The sequence below is a fragment of the Cervus canadensis genome, chromosome 24 (assembly GCF_019320065.1).
Source record: "Cervus canadensis isolate Bull #8, Minnesota chromosome 24, ASM1932006v1, whole genome shotgun sequence".
Lineage (NCBI taxonomy): Eukaryota > Metazoa > Chordata > Mammalia > Artiodactyla > Cervidae > Cervus > Cervus canadensis.
The window spans coordinates 43,326,626-43,345,758 of NC_057409.1; the positions used below are offsets into that span (position 1 = coordinate 43,326,626).

Sequence of the window (19,133 nt, forward strand, 5' to 3'; positions counted from 1 at the left end):
ACCCAGGGCTTCCCAACCCCTGGTCAGATGCTTTAATATTGATGAGTCCACTTCTTTTTTTGGGGGAACTGTCACAGACTCAGTGCCCTGAATATTCTTGCTGGCAAAATTATTTTCAAGTGTCCTGCGGTCACTGCATCTGGAAAGCAGCTCGGGATTCCCCTGCAATTTGCAGGTTTCAGTGACTCTGGGCACCAGAATTTCCCTCCTCAGGGGCCCACTCCACCTCTGGACAACGTCTCGAGCCCAGCATTGTTTTGCTGTCACTTCTGCTTACTGAAATCCATGTTGTCTCTTCCCCACATGACCACAGGGTTCAGGGTGGTGACAGCCAGACTCTTCTTGGCGGGATGTACCCACACCTGCCTGCATAAGCAACACCCAAGTAACACCTGACTCCCAACTGGGGACAGGGGACAACTCAGGGTACCCCATTTCAGGCAGGTCCCTCTGTCGGGATTCAAGGGCGCCAAGCAATGACTGCCTGTATGATGGCTCTGAGGCGGAGGCTTATTTCTCATTCTTCATATCTTCTGGGCATGACATACATACCCTTTGATGTCAGTGTCGAATATAAGCATATTCAATCCTGTGTCTAGCATTAATTGGCATTATTGCTATTTTCTTCCCCACTGCCATGACCTAACCCTGATAATTTATTAAAATTCCCAGAAAAAAAAACTCTTATCTTAATTTATTCATCAATTACCATTTCTTTTACAAAAATAGACTTAAAAAGAAAAAACATGGGCCAATTTTTATGTGAACCCAGATGTACTCTGGATTGATCATGTTTCCCCAAATCTAAGCCTGATACAGATTATCCTATAAAATGGGCTGGCAGCATTGCCTTCAGTGTTATAAAGAGGTTCTTGAATCTGAGGAGGATTCCATGTGTAATAGATGAAGGAGTCTCTCCTGTAGCAACCTGGGCCGACCTCTGCACAAAACTGCGCTGATACTATCCACGTCTTTGTTTATCTTCCTCTTAGACTGTAGACTCCTTGGAAGGCCGGGGATGGCGATGATTCATCTCGGCACTCTCAGTGCATAACGGTGTCTGATACACAGCGGATGCTCAATGTATCTTGTCTGAAGGGAAATGAGAGCTCATGTGGAGAGAAAGCTTTATGCTGACTCCACAGAACGCAGGAGAAACCGAGGGGAATGGCAGAGTCCCGCAGAATCAGAAAATCTTCCTGCAAAAGACTGGATGAGTGCTTAGGGATGGAATTTTCTAGAAGGTGCTGTGTGGGATGCTTATCTAATTTGGTAGGAGCTGATTTTGATTGGATAGGACTCAGCTGAGGTCTGCAGGGAAGTTTTATAGCAAAGTGGTCAAAAACATGGGTCCCAGCATTTCCCTGGTGGTCCAGTAGTGAAGACCACACTTCCACTGCAGGGGGGACTAGCTTCTTCGTGACATGTGGTGTGCCCAAGAAAAAAACAAACAAAACATGGACTCCAGAGCAGGGCTGCCTGACCAACTGTATGACATCTGAGAAGTCACTTCACCTCTCAAGACCTTACTTTTCTCATCTGTAAAATGGGATAATGCTACCTAGTTCTTAGATTCACTTTGTGAGTTAAATGAGTTCTTGCGTGTAAAACTTCTAACAGAGCCTAGCACAGAACAATTGCTCATTCATGTTAGCAATTGTGATTATTTATATCCCTTTCCATTTCCCTTTTATGCTCCAATACTTTTATTTCTTACCCTCATTCCCCTGAAATGTGCACTGTTCCCTACATGCACCAGCCAAAAATGAATGAAATGCCCTGAGACTAGGCAGGAAGTGCAGAAATGAAAAGTATAGACTGAGTTGAACAGCCTGTGTGCCTTTCTTGATTTGAGCTCTCCATCCTTTGATGTACAATCCTGAGATTTGAGTCTTTCTACAAGGCAGCCCCTAAGAGTCTGGCAGCTGCCACATCAACAAGCAGAAGGTCTATCTAGGGAGAGCTGTTAACACTGAACATTTGCAAGAAAAGATGTAGTATTAGGGGCAAGGACTGGTTTGGGAGTCAGAAAGTCTGGAGTGTGCCCATCAGTCTCATGCAGAAGCAGACTGAGTTATAATTTCTATGAGTCTTGAAAAGGATAGACTAGAAAGTGGGCCTTGGGGATGACAGTGCCTTTCCTTCTATAATATGGTGCCAAAATTGCTGAATGAAAAAGTGTAACAGGAAAGCACTGTGGACGCTAAATACACAGAAAAAAAACGGTAAAATCCCTCACTTGCAGCTTCTAGAGGCTCCGTAAATATGTTCTTGTCTTATTTACATAGCAGTTATTAATTTACCATATACGTTGCCTGGACAAGGATTTATCTGCTTTGTTGATGTATCTCAAAGGCCCAGAAAGTGCCAGACACACAGTAGGTAGTGGATGCTCATTATGAGTTGAATGAATGAATAGGGCTAATGGAGATATCTCATCCCAGGAAGCATCAGCCGTAATTCTTCAAGCCCAAAGGGAAGAACTAAAGTGTTGCTAAGGAAAAGAAAAGCATAGTTTCATTAATATAAGTGTTTGGGGATGAATTGTGTTTCTCTGAAATTTGCATGTTGAAGTCCACCCTCAGTACTCTAGAATGTGACTGTGTTTGGAGATAGGATATTTAAAGAAGTAAAATGAAGTTGTTTGGGTGGGCCATAAGCCAATATGATTGGTGTCTTTAAACAAGAGGAGATTAGGACACTGACATGTATAGAGGAAAGATCACTTAAAGACACATAGAGAAGATGGCTATCTACCTATGAGCAATGAGAAGACCTCAGAATAAATCAACTCTGCTGACACCTTGAGCTTGGACTTTTGGCCTCCAGGATTGTGAGAAAATAAATTTCTGTTGTTTAAACCACTCAGACTGTGGTACATTGTTTTGGTGGCATACAATGAGTAATGAATCAAAGTAATTATTTTGAATACTTCTAGGAAAATCTTTAGTTTTGCTTCCCAGAACCATTCTCTTCTTCTACTTTTAAGTTTTCCTTTTGGAAACACTCCTCTCCTCCCCACTCTGAGTTCCTGTGGCTCTGGGCTGGGGAAATCAGTGTCTTCCGTTCCTCTGGCCGTGGTGGTTCATTGTACATGGCCACGTGACTCAAGCTGGGCCAGTGGTTTAGAAAACAGAAGTTTGTGGCTGTCCTGAAACCATGGGGAAAGAATCTATCTAAGAGGAAACAGGAAAGAAGAGCCCAGCCATGGAGAGACACAGATCTGGGGCAAATGCGTGACTCTGAATCAAAGCCCCACCTGGCAGAGCTGGGACTGGGACCACTCAGAGCAGCTGGAACCTAAGAACTCTGGACCAGTGAGGTTAGGAGGGTGACCCACATGAATTTGGAAGTCCCTGCCAGTCTACAGCACTGGAAAGCGCTCCCATCATGAGCCCCATGAGTGTTTGACGTCGTCACCTTTGTTTCTATCCTTCTTAGTCACCACTTCTTATCAAGGACCTGGGATCTTGTGTTTCAGGGTAGTATGAAGGATCTGAGATCCTTCCATGCCAAGACTTGCTTTGTTCCTGATCAATTTCTTTCACTCCAAGGTCATTTGTTTCTTGTTCATTCGCCTCTGAGGGGGGCAAATCATGGGGAGAAAGAGGCTCTTAAGCCAGAGGATTGTGGGATGAAAAGGGGACCCACTTTTGGGGCATTTAGGAAGCATCTTCCATGAGCCAGTTGCCTCCATGCCCAGATGCCAGGGCAGGGGGGCAGATTGCAGAGATGGACAAGTGCCATCCCCACCACAGGAACTCTCAGTACCCTTAGCTGAATTGAAGCTGAACTTGGGAAAGTAATGAACTCCTAGCGAGTGGAAAACAGGGTCAGACATCCAGAAGAGAATTGGCAGTTGCCTTCTAAATAGTTAACTCAAGAGTTAGCCTTCTCTGTGGTAGGATTATCAGCTCTACCCACTTAGAGGGGTAAAACAGTAACAATTACTTTAATGACTGTCAAGATAAAATGAGTTATATTTACCTGTTTTATGAGTGGTTCAAGGTTATCCTTTCTCCTCTCTTCCCTGTCCTCCACCAAGCAAACCAGACACCCAACTGATTTGTCCCCGATGGCTGCCTGTGATTACTGTCCTAATTTGTTCTATCTTTCTCTGCTACAAACTGCCTATTTTCTGTCCCTTATGATAAAGCAGGAACTCTGAGGGACTTCTGAAGCTGTTTTTTTGTACCATGCAGAAGCGTATTAACTGGAATTCCTGTGTGTGTGTCTATAAAACCCCTCGTCTTCTCAGTGTGAGATCACCTTCAGGAACGGCGTCATGTCGAGGTGCAGCTTGCGTGTGTAAAATTCTTTTCTGTTTGAACATATCAGCCCTTTATTTATACAACTTTGAGGCTCTCCTGTCTTCTGAGCTGCTGCCTCCAAGGACTGCTGGGCTCCCTGTGAAGAGAAGCAGAAAGCCCAGTGTTCATAGGAATGATATACAGTACGACAAGAACTAGTCCGAATCCCCAAATATTTATAGAAAGCAATTCTTCATCGTTGGAACACTAACAGTAACACCTATTTTTACCAGGGAAGACACAGGGGAGGCATATGTGTGGAGGATACCTTGAGACTGGTTATGAATTCACACCTGGGGTCGGCATGATGGGGAAGTGGGAAAAGGCACTTCACTGTATTGCCGGGTAGCAGTCACTTTATATAATCCTCCCAACGGCTCTGTGAGGCAGGTATTGCTATCCCCATTTTGCAGATGAGGAACTAGAGGCTCTTGGAGGTTAAGTAACTTGCCCAAAGTCACACAGCAGGTAAAGGCAGAGCTGAAATCATGCACTGCCCCGAACTTTTTTTTTTTTCTGAACTCCTTTTTTTGATGAGATCTTTTTGCTACTTCTACAGTCCATGAACATTTATGAAATCTGCCTTGCAGCAAACACAGCTATATCAAGACTCCAGTTTATCTCCAAATTTAAAATATATTTGATGTGTTAGAAAGAGTGATTTGAACAAATCTAGCAGAGAGGGAAGGACGAATGGGCTGATGGAGGCGTCCAGGGGGCTTTTCTGATCTCCTGTGGCCACAACATGCAAATGTTGTCACCCCACAGAGTATATCCTGAACTTGCTTGCCAGTCCATGCTTTGTACTGCAACCTAGGTGCTTTTTCTGGATGCAAACTGGACCACATCATTCTTCTGCTTAAGACCTTCACAGGCCCTTCCCTTCAGGATGAAGGCCAACCCGCTGAAAAGGTTTACATGCCTCTTCTTGCCTGGCCCTGGACTATCTTTCCTGTCTCATTCAGTCATTCAGCAAATACTTATTGTGTGCTTGTTCTATGCCCAGGAGAGCAAGAAGCAGACAGAAGCTTCACTCTCAGGAAAACTGCACATGCATTCCACTGAGAGGGATGAAATAACAAGCAAATAGGTGGAACATCAGTTACATCTGAAGGTTACTCGTGATATGGAGAAAAATAAAGCAGAGAGGGGAGGGAGGAGCAGCTGGGGAAGGTGATGGAGGTTGCAATTTTAAGTAGTCAAGGACTGCCCCCTCCCCCAACCCCCACAACACCTACAAGAAAGCAGTGTTTGAGCAAAACTCTGAAGGAGGCGAGGGAAGTTTTGGTGGGGCTCTCCATGGGAAGCATTGACCTCACCGTGGGAAGAGCAAGTTCGGAGGCCTGCCATCAGCTCTGAGCTTTCAGTTCCGGGAGCAAGGCTGCCCTTGTGCACCCCCTCTCTGGGGACCACACCCCTCCCTCTTAACTCCTCCCTGTCCTTTGGGTCTGGCTCATCTATGCCTCCCGTGACATCTTGAAGGACACAGCTCTCCCCACCACTGCCAGGGAGATGCTCATGCACTTGCAGCCACCTTTTCCTCCCCACCAGACTGGAAGCCCCCCGAGGGCAGGAAACGACGGCTGTCCTGTTCCGAGGCAGCTGCCGTGCCCTGCACAGGGTCAGGAAATGAATACACATTTGCGCCATACTGGCCAAACCAAACAAATATCGTCTATTAGCACATACATGTGGAATCTAGAAAAATAGTACAGGAGAACATTTTTTGCAAAGCAGAAATAGAGACACAGACATAGAGAACAACCGTATAGACACCAAGGGAGGAGGGGGTGGTGGTGAGATAAATTGGGATATTAAGATTTATATATATATATACATACATAAATACACTATATATAAAATACATACATAGGGTTTCCCTTGTGGCTCAGATGGTAAAGAATCCGCCTGCAATGTGGGAGACCTGGGTTCGATCCCTGGGTTGGGAAGATCCCCTGGAGAAGGGAAAGGCTACCCACTCCAGTATTCTGGCCTGGAGAATGCCATGGACTGTGTACGTGGGGTCGCAGAGAGTCGGACTCGACTGAGCGACTTTCATTTCACTTCATGTATAAAATAGGTAACTAATGAGAACCTACCACAGGGGGAGAAAAAGAAGGTACAATCTGTAGGACATAAATTAACCTTAAAATGCATCCCAATATACATTAGGTGCAAACAAATACGGTTTGATTCCACTCATACAAGGTACCTAGAATAGACAAATTCATTGAGTCAGAAAGTACATTGGTAGATGCCAGGGGCTGGGCATAGGGGCGTGGGGTGGAGGATAGGGAGTTAGGGTTTAATGGGTCAGAGTTTCAGTTTAGGAGAGGTGAAAATTTTGGGAGATGGATGATGGTGAGACCTCCACAACAATGTGAAAGTTCTTAGTGCCACTGAACTGTACAGTTAAATACAGTTAAAATAAGTATATTTTATATTATGTGACTTTTACCACCATAAAAAGCATGGAAAAAAAAAGTAATGATAACATTGTGCGCAAGCTACATGTTATGGCCCAACTTGGTTGGGGAGGGCAGGAGAGACATCCAGGAAGCACGTGCTGACCTCGAGGACTATCCACTGGCTTCCTCATTCCCAGAGGAATGTGACGTGTTATTTTTCAGGGCTGATTTCCTGGGGTCACATACATTAGTGTGCCATGAGATCACCCTGGGTGTGGATTTGATCATTTCCATATTTTCTAGGAGACTAACTCTCGGATGGCTGTCTCTCTGGGCATAGTTCTCCCTCCCATCACATTTGTATTACTTTTAAGTATTAATGATGAATTAACAGTCAGCGAATCCTCATAAGCAGCCATAATTCCGATGAACATCCACACCCTGTTCCTTTGTTTTGAAAGGAGGCTAGAGATAAAGATTTTTCTGGACAAATACATACCCATTTTTTTTTTTGGTCATCTCAGTTACATATCTGATTAGCTTCTCCAAGTGAGACTTCCCCTCCCTGTTTCTAGATCAAATGAAAGCATTTGGTCCAAACGAGAATCAAACAAAGGATTTGAAGCTTTCTAAGACCCTGATGCTGGGAGGGGTTGGGGGCAGGAGGAGAAGGGGACGACAGAGAATGAGATGGCTGGATGGCATCACCGACTCGATGGACATGAGTTTGACTAAACTCTGGGAGTTGGTGATGGACAGGGAGGCCTGGCATGCTGCGATTCATGGGGTCGCAAAGAGTCAGACACGACTGAGCAACTGAACTGAACTGAACTGAACTTCCAAAACCACGCATGAGTCACTGGGTGGAATAATAGAAATCAGACAATACTGGTTTTGAGGGAAGTTTCTCCATGATCTTCAAGAGAAGATTTTGTGTTAGGTTGGAGGACAAAAGACACAGCCAAGACTCGATCCAATGGCTGGAATTATTTTAACTCCTTATGTGGTGCTCAGATTAAAGAGCAGGGAGCTGAGAGACTTTGAGATGTCTCTCCAGATCACTTAGCCTATAAATCACTTGATAAAACAATTTTCTTGACTGTATGGCGCATCTCCCTAAGGTTCAGGGGCCATCAATTCTAGCTTGATGGAATGTTTCCAGTGAGACTCTACAGTCGCTGGAATGTGCAGTACTGTTTTTTAAAATTTATTTATTGTTTGGCTGCACTGGGCCTTAGCTGCTGCATGCAGGCTGTCTCTGGTTTTGGAGAGCGGGGGCTCCTCTCCGGTTGGGGTGTAGGGGCTTCTCCTGTTGTGGAGCCCGGGCCCTAGGTGCGTGGGCTTCAGGAGTTGTGGTGCATGGGCTTAGCTGCTTCACAACACGTGGAATCTTCCTGGACCAGAGATCAACCCTGTGTTCCTTATATTGGAAGGCAGATTCTTATTCACTGTGCCATGAGGGAAGTCCACGCAGTACTGTTCTTGCTGATTACGTTCAAGTATTTTAACAAACACATGATAGAGAAAGGGGGTTTGGGAGATGAGAGGAAAGAAGATTAAATACATAAATAGGATTCTGGAAAGTAGTGGTAAGAGGAAAAGGAAAGAAAGCTATGCATTGGGGTGGTTTTTCATTTCACTTTATTCATTTGCTGTTTTTCAGTTGCTAAATCACGTCTGACTCTTTGTGACCCCATGGACTGCAGCACAACAGGCTTTGCTTCCCTGTCCTTCGCGGTCGCCCAGAGCTTGCTCAAACTCATGTTGATTGAGTCAGTGATGCCATCCAACCATTTCATCCTCCGTTGCCACATTCTCCTCCTGCCCTCAGTCTTTCCCAGCATCAGGGTCTTTTCCAATGGGTTGGCTCTTTGCATTAGATGGCCAAAGTATTGGAGCTTTAGCTTCAGTATCAGTCCTTCCAATAAATATTCAGGGTTGATTTCCTTTAGGATTGATTGGTTTGGTCTCCTTGCTGTCTAAGGGACTCTAGAGAGTCTTCTCTAGTACCACGGTTTGAAAGCTTTATTCATTTAACTGTTATTTATTGAGTGATACTGTGTGTGCCAGAAAAACACATAAACAAGCAGAGTGATTTTAGATGGTGATAAATCTATGAAGACAATGAAATGGTGATAGGATGGAGGTTGGTGGGGGAGGAGTGGGGTTTTCCTTTGGGTGATCAGGGATGACCTCTCTGGGGAAGTGACATTTGAGCAGAGAACTGGGTGACAGGAAGAAGCCAGTCCTGGAAGGATCTATCTTTGGCAGTCAGCATAGCCTGTATCCGATTATTCAGAGGGGTTCTTTGGAAAGGAGAGTTCCTGATATCCAGGCCTGTTCGGCTCCAGCCTTCTGACTCCATCCGGACCCTGTGAGGCACCCCTCTGCTTTCTGGGTGGTAGAGTCACACGCTAGGCTCTTAGAGACGGCAGAATAAATAGTCAGAGGGAGTCAAGGTCTCAGGGAGCAGAGGGGAGGGGAAAACACAGATTGGGGGAAGGAAAACAGGGCAAGCAGAAGGAAGCAGAGGTGCCTGAAGCTTTTTTTTTTTTTTTTTTTAATGTGTCTGCTTCAGTGAGAATGATTACAAAACTGAGGCAAGGGTGAAATGTTTAACAGAAAATCAAAACCCATTCCTTCACCTGTATTGTACTGTAAATACTTTAATATTATTATGTTCTGCTAAAAACACCAGGAAGCCTTTCTCTTCAGGAAATGAAATAATAAAGATTAATGAGCTAATTCGGTAAAGCTGATTTGAATTGCACAGAAGCCATTGTGTTAAGTGCTTGGCATTTAAGAATTTATCTGACATTTAGAAGGAGATGACTGTTAATGAATTCAAGAGCTAATCTTATGCTCTGACAGACTGAGCCATGGAAAATCCAGGATTATTATCATGCTGTAAACATAATGGGAGTCACTTGAAAGCCAGAACAAAAGACAGCTATTGGCTGTGTACAAATATCCAGTTGCACACATATATAAAGTAGGAAAACCAACGAAGGACGTCCATCAAATAAAATAAATATCATTTTCTTTCTTACTCTGGGATTATAATATCTGAACTACAAACTCAAGGTGAAACCCTCTCTTGGATAATTTTCCTTCCCCCTTTCAGGTTGTTTTTCGAGGGCTCACTACCATGGGCTGCAGCCACCGGAACGTCTTATGTTAAGCAGGGAAGGAGATTCTAACACAACCAGCTAGACTGTCCCGCCCCCCATAGGTCCCACAGAGCCACACAGATTCGGATCTGTTGCGGGCGTCTCTTCACTTCTCGCACTCCTTCCTAACTGGGGTCCCCCATCTCTGGAGCTGTAGCTTCATGGCTCCAAGAAGAGCTATTGTCCCTCATTAAGGAGGCTGCAACACTCTGGCTGTCTCACCGCCTCCCACGCAGCTCACAACTTCAGTTCTGCCTGAGAGCAAGCTGCCAAGAGTCTCTGGGAACCTGTGGGCCAGCTGGGCTGGAGAATGAAAACAGAAGGAAGGAGGGCCTTTGTAGGCAAGATCTGAAATATGCTACACACCCCAGCATTATCTTAGTGCATGGAGAGCGGGGTCGGGAGGCCTTTGCTGAAACCCTTATGTGGTCTATCAAGTTGTCACATCAAACCTCTCTGCACACTGGGTATTTGTCCCCTCCTGTGAGCAAATGAAAGGAAAAGAGTCAGAGGCTCCTTTGGACCACCAGGCCCCCTCCTTGGCCGGGAATCTGTCCCCCCGCCCCCCCACCCCGCTTCCCTGGAAGGTGGGGGCGGGGGTGGCTCTGAATCCCAGTGGGGATGGGTAAGTCACTGGGATCGGGACTGAATCCTGGAAAAGGTCACTCCTGCCTGGAGTTACGAGCTGAAGGGCCTGGTGAGTTCCCCTGCACTTGGCCTTCTCAGGCTCTTTCTTGCGCTTGGCAGCCTGTGGAGCTGTTATAAAAGCAGGCAGCAGGAATGGGGACACAGGTGGGGCTGAGCAGGGCATGGAGCTCTGCTGGGCTCCCCATGGCTGAACTGCCTGGGGAGGGATCTGAGTCCTGTTTACACTGTCCACTCAGGCTGACGCGGAGGGACCCCGGCGTGTAAGGCCAGCCGCTCGGCCTTCCCAAGTCCCACTCTGAGACCTTGTCTGTTTAGGTTTCCCTGGCCTGGAAGATGGGGAGACCTTCAGTCTTCAGGAAGCCAGAGGAAACACCAGGATCTCAATTCAACAACCCGCTCTGCGAGACATCCCTGGTGGTGATCCAATGGTTAAGACTCTGCACTTCCACTGCAGGGGGTGAGGGTTCGATTCCTGGTTGGGGAACAAAGATCCCACATGGTGTGTGGCCAGACCCCTGCCCCCAAAGCCCCTAAACAACCCTGTCTGCCTGCACAGCCTCTTTCTGAGGAGCACATGAGACCCCAGGTAACAGCGTGGTTCCACCCACCACATGTCTGCTCAGTGGTCCACGTGCCTGTCACCTGTGTTCATCCTGCCCATCTTGGCCCCTTGACATCCTGGCCCTCTTTTTACATTCTCAAGGCAATTTGTGCTGGGGAAACGGGCTGAGTGGACAGTGTTTTAGGAGTTCTCCACAAGGAGGCGTGGTGGAGGTACAGTTTTGTTGGAGGCTAGAGAAGAGCTTTCTTGTTCCCTGCCTGTCTTCATTCACTTTATCCTCACTTCTATGGAAGGAGATTTTACATCTTCCTAAGCATTTACAGGGCTTCCCCAGTGGTACAGTGGTTAAAAAAAAAAAAAATCCACCTGCCCATGCAGGAAACACAAGAGACTCAGGTTCGATCCCTGGGTTGGGAAGATCCCCTGGAGTAGGAAATGGCAACCTGCTCCAGTATTTTTGCCTGGAAAATTTCATGGACAGAGGAGCCTGGCAAGCTGGGGTCTTGAAGAGTTGGACACAGCTGAGCGCACAGCATTTACAAATGAGCCTGATAGCTGGTAAACACTAGACCAGGAAGAGAAACACAGCAATCTCTAGATTTAGTTTCTGGGAGAGACTCGCGGTGACTTTTGTCAACTCGGTAAAGCTTTTTGTGCCTCAGATTCCCTACCTCAGTGTTCTCAAGGAGTTTTGGAATAATGAAATGCAGTACACTTGAATTCCAAGGCTTCAACTATCTGGAAGAAAATCTTATCCGGGAGTTCTCATTGATACTGTCCTCAGTTTAATTAAGTGTTTTGTTGACACAATAGAATCATTGTTTATCTGGCTTAGCAGGGGTTGGAGGAGAAAAAATTTAAGCCAAACTAGTGATCTCTTCTGCCCCAAGGGAGATGGAAACTAGCTTTTTCTGTGAGGGGATGTCTGGCCACATGCAGGCTGGAACTCTGCCTGTATTTGAGACATGACACTTTCTGTTTTAGACTTAGATGGGGAGATGGGAGGTGGTGGGTTGTGGGGCAGTTAATCTGAACAAATCCCTAGCTCCTTCTAACCCTAAACTTTAACCCCCAACTGTGTGCCTTCTGTGATATGTTGACTGTGGTGTATATTTTCCACCCTGGCAGCTGGGAGACAGGGGATCTCAACTTGCAAACTGATTTCATTGTAAAAAATGAAACTTTCACTAAAAAAGAAATGTTTCCTGTGGTGCTTTGATTCCCACGTGGATCTATTAAAAACTTATTTAGCCCGTAATTTAGCTGGGCTGAGGAGCTGAACTAGTCTGGTAATGTTGTACAGCACGGGGCTGGGAGAAGAGAAAGACAGTCTTCCTTTTCTTTCCTGCCCCCTTCCCCTCCACTGCCCTCCTGACCTCTGACCTCTCAATGTTTCTGGGCAGCCACCTTCTGGGGGAGTTGGGGCACTGCTGGATACAGGATCCCTCACCCCCCTACAAAATCTCTGCTTCCCCTTCCCCCTGGCATTCTGCTGTGCTCCCTTAGGTGCAGGGGGGAGAACAAATAAATAGCAATCCACAACGGGATAAGAGAAACCCAAAGGGAAGTGCAACAGGTAGGATTACATAGGGGAATGAAACAAAACATTCCAGATGGTATGGAGGATATCTGCAGGGTGGGGGGTGTCTGGCCTTGGGGGTTGAAGGTGGGTGGAGTGGGTAAGCCATAGGTAGACTGACTCACAGTCCTTTAAGTTATTCCTGCCATTCAAACTTCTCCTTTTTCCATGTGAACACAGATTGCTTACAGGCTCCAAATTCAGCTTGATAGCAGTTTTCAAGCAGAGAACAAGGGCCTAGAGTAATAATTACTACTGTAATTTATCAGGATTGCCTAGTGACAACATTGTGCTAATCCTTTTCCATATGTTGTTTCATCTAATCTTTGTCAGGACCCCATGAGGGAACTACCACTGTCCTTCATTTTTTTTTTTTTTTGCCGCGCTGTGCAGAATATGGAATCTTAGTCCCCTATCAGGGATCAAACCTGCGCCCCCTGCATTGGAAGCACAGAGTCTTAACCACCTGGCCATCAGGAAGATCTGTCATTTTCCTTTACAGATGAGGAAATCAAGCCTCAGAGAGGTTAAATAACCCCCCAGTCAGTACAGAAGAAGCTGGGATCTAAAATCAGCTTTGTTGTTGTTGAGTCAATAAGTTGTGTCCAACTCTTTGTGACCCCATGGACTGCAGCACGCCAGGCTTTCCTGTCCTTCACCATCTCCTAGAGTTTGCTCAAACTCATGTCCATTGAGACGGTGATGCCATCCAACCATCTCATCCTCTGTCGTCCCCTTCTCCTCCCACCTTCAATCCTTCCCAGCATCAGGGTCTTTTCCAGTGAGTCAGCTCTTCGAATCAGATGGCCAAAGTACTGGAGCTTCAGCTTCAGCATCAGTCCCTCCAATGAGTATTCAGGGTTGATTTCCTTTAGGATTGACTGGTTTGATCTCCTTGCTGTCCAAGCATCAAAAGCAGCTTTGAGGGATTCCCAAAGCAGTAGGCCTTTTGGCAACTGCAGGTTGCATGTTAAATGGGGCCCTGTGTGTCGTGACATCTGTTTCCTCATCTGTAAAATGGGGACAATAACTGCACCTATCTCATAGGGCTGTTGTAAGGATTAAGGGAGATAATCCTAAACCCTGCCCATAGTAAACCTCAAAAACAATGGCTGCTATGACCATTTAAGAAGACCCTCTTGGTAATGTAGAGATAATTGTTGAAGGTTATGATAGGTACACTGCAGTAAGAAATGGCAACCCACTCTAGTATTCTTGCCTGGAAAACTCCATGCACAGCGGAGCTGGGTGGGCTACAGTCCACGGGCTTGCAAAGAGTTGGATGTGACTAAGCACAAATGCGTGCAGGCATGATAGGTACATGGGGGTTTGTTATACTGTTCTCTCTACTTCTGCCTGCATTTGAAATTTTCCATAATAAAAATAAAAAAGAAAATCAGACACATATTGTGTCTGGTCAGACTAGTAGCCAACATATCAATAAATACAGAATTACTGGAATAAATAATAGCTGCAGTGAAAATTCAACAAACAAAAGCCTCAGTTTGGTAATTAAAAACAAATCCCTCTCAGTAAATTATCCTTACATTGTCAACAGAGTTTTTGGGCTGACAAAGTAATCCTGTGAAGACTGAACTAGAAGATGAAGTTTGCTTAGATTTTAAAAAACAAAAAAACACAAAACCCTTTGAATCAAGTTTCCTAAACAAAGCTATTTACAAAACCAGGGAGAAAGAAAGCAGGAGGGAGAAGAGAGAGGCTGGCTGGGGAGCGGAGGAAGGGCATGGAGCTCCGGAAATGCTATGCCATGCCGTCAGAAATGAGAAACAGAAGGTGAGCAGTAAAGGGTACTTTCCTGGAAGGGGAGATGCAGATGGTTAATTCTCCCTGGCATTCCTGCTAGGTCCAATCTCACTTGTCAGCCTCAAAAAGACTCTAAGAAGTATGCCTAGTGACATCTCCAATGTGCACAAGACCAAAAGTTTTCAGAGCATGAAATGCCAAATCATGGCAACCAACAGCAGGAAGTATTCTGAGATGGTGTGAGTGATTAGAGAAATGGGAGCTGAACTTCCATATCATTTCATTGGAAATAAAACAAGTGCGACCTGGGACGTCCCTGGTGGTCCAGTGGCTAAGACTCAGTGCCTCCAATGGTAGCGGCCTGGGTTTGATCCCTGGTTGGGGAACTAGATCCAACACACTGCAACTAAAAGAATTTGCATGCTGTTACTAAAGATCCTGCATGGCATAATGAAAGATGGAAGATCCTGAATGCTGCAACTAAGACCTGGTACAGCCAAAGCCAACTAAAATACATAAATAAGTATTAAAAAAACATGCAATCTCTGAATCCTATTTGGAGGTTTTTCCCATCTAGGACATGGACCTTAATGTCAGTAAGAGATTTATCTGTCAACTTTTCTTTTTTTGAGGAGGTAGCATATGCCAAGAATTGTCCCAAACATGTGAGATGCTAGGATGAGTAGAGCAGAATACAAAAAAAAAAAAGTCTGTCTTTAAAGAGTAGTAGCTTGTTCTCTAAGATGACAGCTAAAAAGTTCAACAAAAGGCAGGCTATGGATCAGAAGGACACTGAAACAAAAGCTTACCTTTGTACCCTTGCACAAAAACTTAGTGTGTCTACAGGTGTTCTTTTTTTCTCCTGAAAGAGGAAGGCTGAAAGGGGATATGAACACCATCTGTGAAACCACCAAGGAAGCAGATGGGGTAAACATAGGTTTATTCAACCTAAATCCTTAGTGCGCTAGAATTACAGGCTGCTCTTGGAAATCTGAAAGAGGTAAATTTAGGACACACAAGATCAAATATGAATTTATACTGATGTACATTCATGAAATCTGAACTCAAGAAGACAGTATAGGTCGAAATAGAAGTGGCTTTGTGAAATGGGAAAAAGAGACTTAATTCTTGTTTAACAGGATTTTTAGGATACTACCAAAGTTCTAATCCCCACAAAGCAACACAACAAAACCCAAGATAAAGCAAGTGAGAAAGGATGTTTGCTCTCCCTAACAAAGGGAGAGAACAGACAATGTCAAAACTGGTGAGATGGTTTCTGTCTTATTTTAAACAGAGACACAGTGATTCTTGGAGAATCTAATAAAGTTTGAGCTTGTACTCTGATACTCTTTTACTGACAACCTTTCTGCACTGACAACTCGATAAATCAGTGGGCTCAGGGCCTGTCTAGACCCCAGCTTAAAAAGATGGATCTGGATGATTAGAGTTTGATACTCTGAGATCCAGACTTTTCAGAAAAATAGGAGAATTCGTTGCCTCCCCAAAGTCTAGGATCAGAGGGATAAAATGCTGACAAGGGCTTGAGATCCTTAAGAGGAGAATTCTGATGGTCCTATCTAATAATCTAATGAAAACCTAGTTAAGGTTAAATAACTTCAACCAACAGCAGTTAATAATGGCACTACGGTGTTGAGCCTTGTTTCACTTGCTGTATATTTGCTGTTTACTGTGACTCCTGATCATTTTAAGCTAGGCTTGAATAAAACCAGCTCTGCTCATAGTCCTACTTTTCCTCCTTACAGCAAGAATTTTGAAAAAATAGAAAAGAAAGAAAAACAATAAAAAACCAGGAAGATAAAACAAAAAAACTCAACCCAACATATTCATAATTTCAAACAAGTATGACTGTGCTCTTTTGGGTGTATTATTTGCAAGTCTTTATAGATACAGTAATTTTTTTTAATATAGTTGCAGTCATAGTTGACATCACTTTGATTTCCACTTTTAAAATGAAATTGTTGAGAACAATGTTAACGTTCTCAACATGGAGCTGGGGCTGGGGTGTGTGTAATTTTCACCTTGCATGGGGCCATTTGGCAAAGACTGGAGACGCTGTCACCGAAGAGCGGATTGTGTTACTGGTACCCAGTGGGTGGAGGCTAGGGGTGCTGCTCAACATCCTACGATGCCCAGGAAAGCTCTGGCTCAGAGTGTTGAAGTTGAGAAACCCTGTGTTAAACCTTTTGTACTAAATCACATTTCTAGGATGAACAGGCATCATTTTTTTTTTTAATGCCGGAATTAAACCCCTCACAATTAATTGAATTGTTTCTCTGATTGTTTCCAGTTTTTCTCTAGGACATCCTCACTCGATTTTTTTTCTTCCCCTGCTGAATTATCTCCTTAGGATAAATCCCCAAAAGTCAGAAATACTGAATCAGTGGGTATGAATATTTTTTCATGTTATACAAATTATATTGTCATTTTTCCTTACAAGTGGTTTGAATCAAATTACAACCCTCCAGAAGTCTATAAGTGTACCAGTTGTGCCAAAAACTCAACAGTACTGGGTGTTATCATTAAAAAAAGGTGAGAGGTGGCACATATCTCAGATATAAAATTGTACCTCCAGTTTGCCTCAATTTGAATTTATTTATTTATTTATTTTTCAATTTGAATTTAAATTGCTACTCAGAAATGAATATTGTTTCCATATTTGTTTTCTATTACTATCATTTTTCATATGAATTATTTATGTCTTTTGTTTATTTTTCTAATTGGTTTTGTTTTCTTCTTATTTTTAAAAAAGATATACTTATGTTTTTTGGCTGCTCTGGGTCTTTGTTGCTGCACACAGACTTTCCGGAGCTACTCTCTAGTTGCGGTTCTCGGCTTCTCTCACTGTGGCAGCTTCTCTTGTTGTGGAGCGCAGGCTCTAGGGCATTCAGGGGGCTCACAGGCTTATATGCTCTGTGGCATGTGGGATCTTCTGGGACCAGGGATCGAAACTGTGTCCCCTGCATTGGCAGGCAGATTCTTAACCAATAGACCATCAGAGAAGCCCAATATTTTTCTTTTAAAATTGAATGTGATCTTTACCAAGCATAGATAGCAATTGTAGTCACTGCAATTATAATTATTTTTCTTATTTTTTAAAGAAAGTTTTACTTTCTCCCCTCTGAAGAAAGATATGTTAACCCTTCCTTATAGAATTTTAATTTACACTTTTAATAATCTTTTTAGGTTCCGCTCACCTCACCCAACCTTTGGCCTCTTACATAGAGAGGCCCTGGGGAAGAGGAAAATCTTCTCTAGTGATTGAGGTCAGCCACCGAGGTAAGAGCAGGGCTTCGTTTCTAACGGTATCCCAGGAACTAATTTCCCTTAATCAAAAGAAATGCCTTAGGAGGAGCCACAAGGCAGAAAGGAAAATACATGTGAAGAAGAATACCAAATTCTGTGAGGAGTTTGAAGGACCTGCATTTAAAAAAGGGCACCATACCTTTAGGACTTCAGAACTGGAAATGTTCCACATGCAGCTATTAATATGCAAAAAATGCCTTCATAAATACTTGATTCTGTTCACAGTGGGGAAGCAGCTCATTTGAAAGAGGAAATGGGAGCTTGGAGTTGAAACATGTCTGCTTGTCTCCTTTTTCTTTTTTTCTTTTCTCATCTCCGAATTTCCTCTTGTAGGTTTCTTCCCCACTCTTTCCTCAACTAAACCTCCTCCTTCAACTCCTAGGAAGTTGTTGATGTCCGCTGCTACTCATCTCTATTTATGGATTTACCGCCTAGGCCCTGATTCTCGGCCAGGCGCGGAAGAGGCGCCTCAGGGGCGAGCCCACGGCCCGCCATCCTGTGTGCCGGAGGCAAGAGCTCTCTGCCTCCTCCTCATCCTCACGGCGAACGCCGCCTCTTCGGAAACGCACAGCGGAGGTTTTAAAATCCAACCACTAGGGGGCACCAGAGGCAGCCTCCGGAACCGGGTAAATCCAGGCGCCCAGGCACGTCCTGCAAAGCGCTGTCCGGCTGTCTCTCTCACCCACCCGTCAGAGATTGTTTTCCAAATCGAGGTGAGTGACTTCTCATTTAAAGCACGGTGATGCCAAAAGACTCCACCTTTGGGTTTTTCCCCCCTCCTCTCAGCACACTGGTAAAAAATGTAAAAGTATCTTATGTGACTGAACTCCTGCTACGGTCAGATCCCAGGGGTAGGAGGGGGCGGGGTCGGGGGGTCGGGGGTGGGAGTGGGGATTCTTGGAAAGGAAAGAAGAGCAGAAACTGCTGGCGCTGATAAAGATCAATTTTGTGTGATATCCTAGCCTGCTTCAGAGAGGGAAGGCGACAGTGGAAGGAATCTACTGTGTTTGTCAGTGGCCCATCAAGGTACATAACTGAAATCCGCTGGGCAGAAATTTGTTTCTAAATCCTTTCCAGATGCTTTATAGTAAACATGAAATTAGCCATTTACATGGAGTAGGTTGAGGAAGTAGTTAAAGTTGAAGTCAGTGATTAATCTAATAAAGAGCCATTAGCCTCAAGAAGTAAGGGGGTGAGGAAGGCGTGGAAGGCACCTCCCCCTCCCAGACCCTACCCCCATTTTCTCTGGGTTTGGAGGCTGGTGAGACTTCCTAGACGTTTCCTTGATGGCTTTCCTTTCTGGGGCTACTTCTCAAGGAAGTAAGACTACTGCGACTTGAACAAACCAACAGGTTCTGGTGGGAACAA

General features: G+C 44.7%; 1 protein-coding gene across 3 annotated transcripts in view; it reads right to left on the minus strand.

Annotated features, from left to right (window-relative positions):
• The window catches only part of KIAA2012 (KIAA2012 ortholog), a 127,436-nt gene that overhangs the window by 49,628 nt on the left and 58,675 nt on the right, over positions 1–19,133 (minus strand). For all 3 annotated transcript variants that reach the window (XM_043444559.1, XM_043444558.1, XM_043444557.1), the window contains one exon: positions 4,270–4,407. In XM_043444559.1, the coding sequence (XP_043300494.1) occupies positions 4,270–4,407 (138 nt within the window). The remainder of the gene's footprint in view (positions 1–4,269; positions 4,408–19,133) is intronic.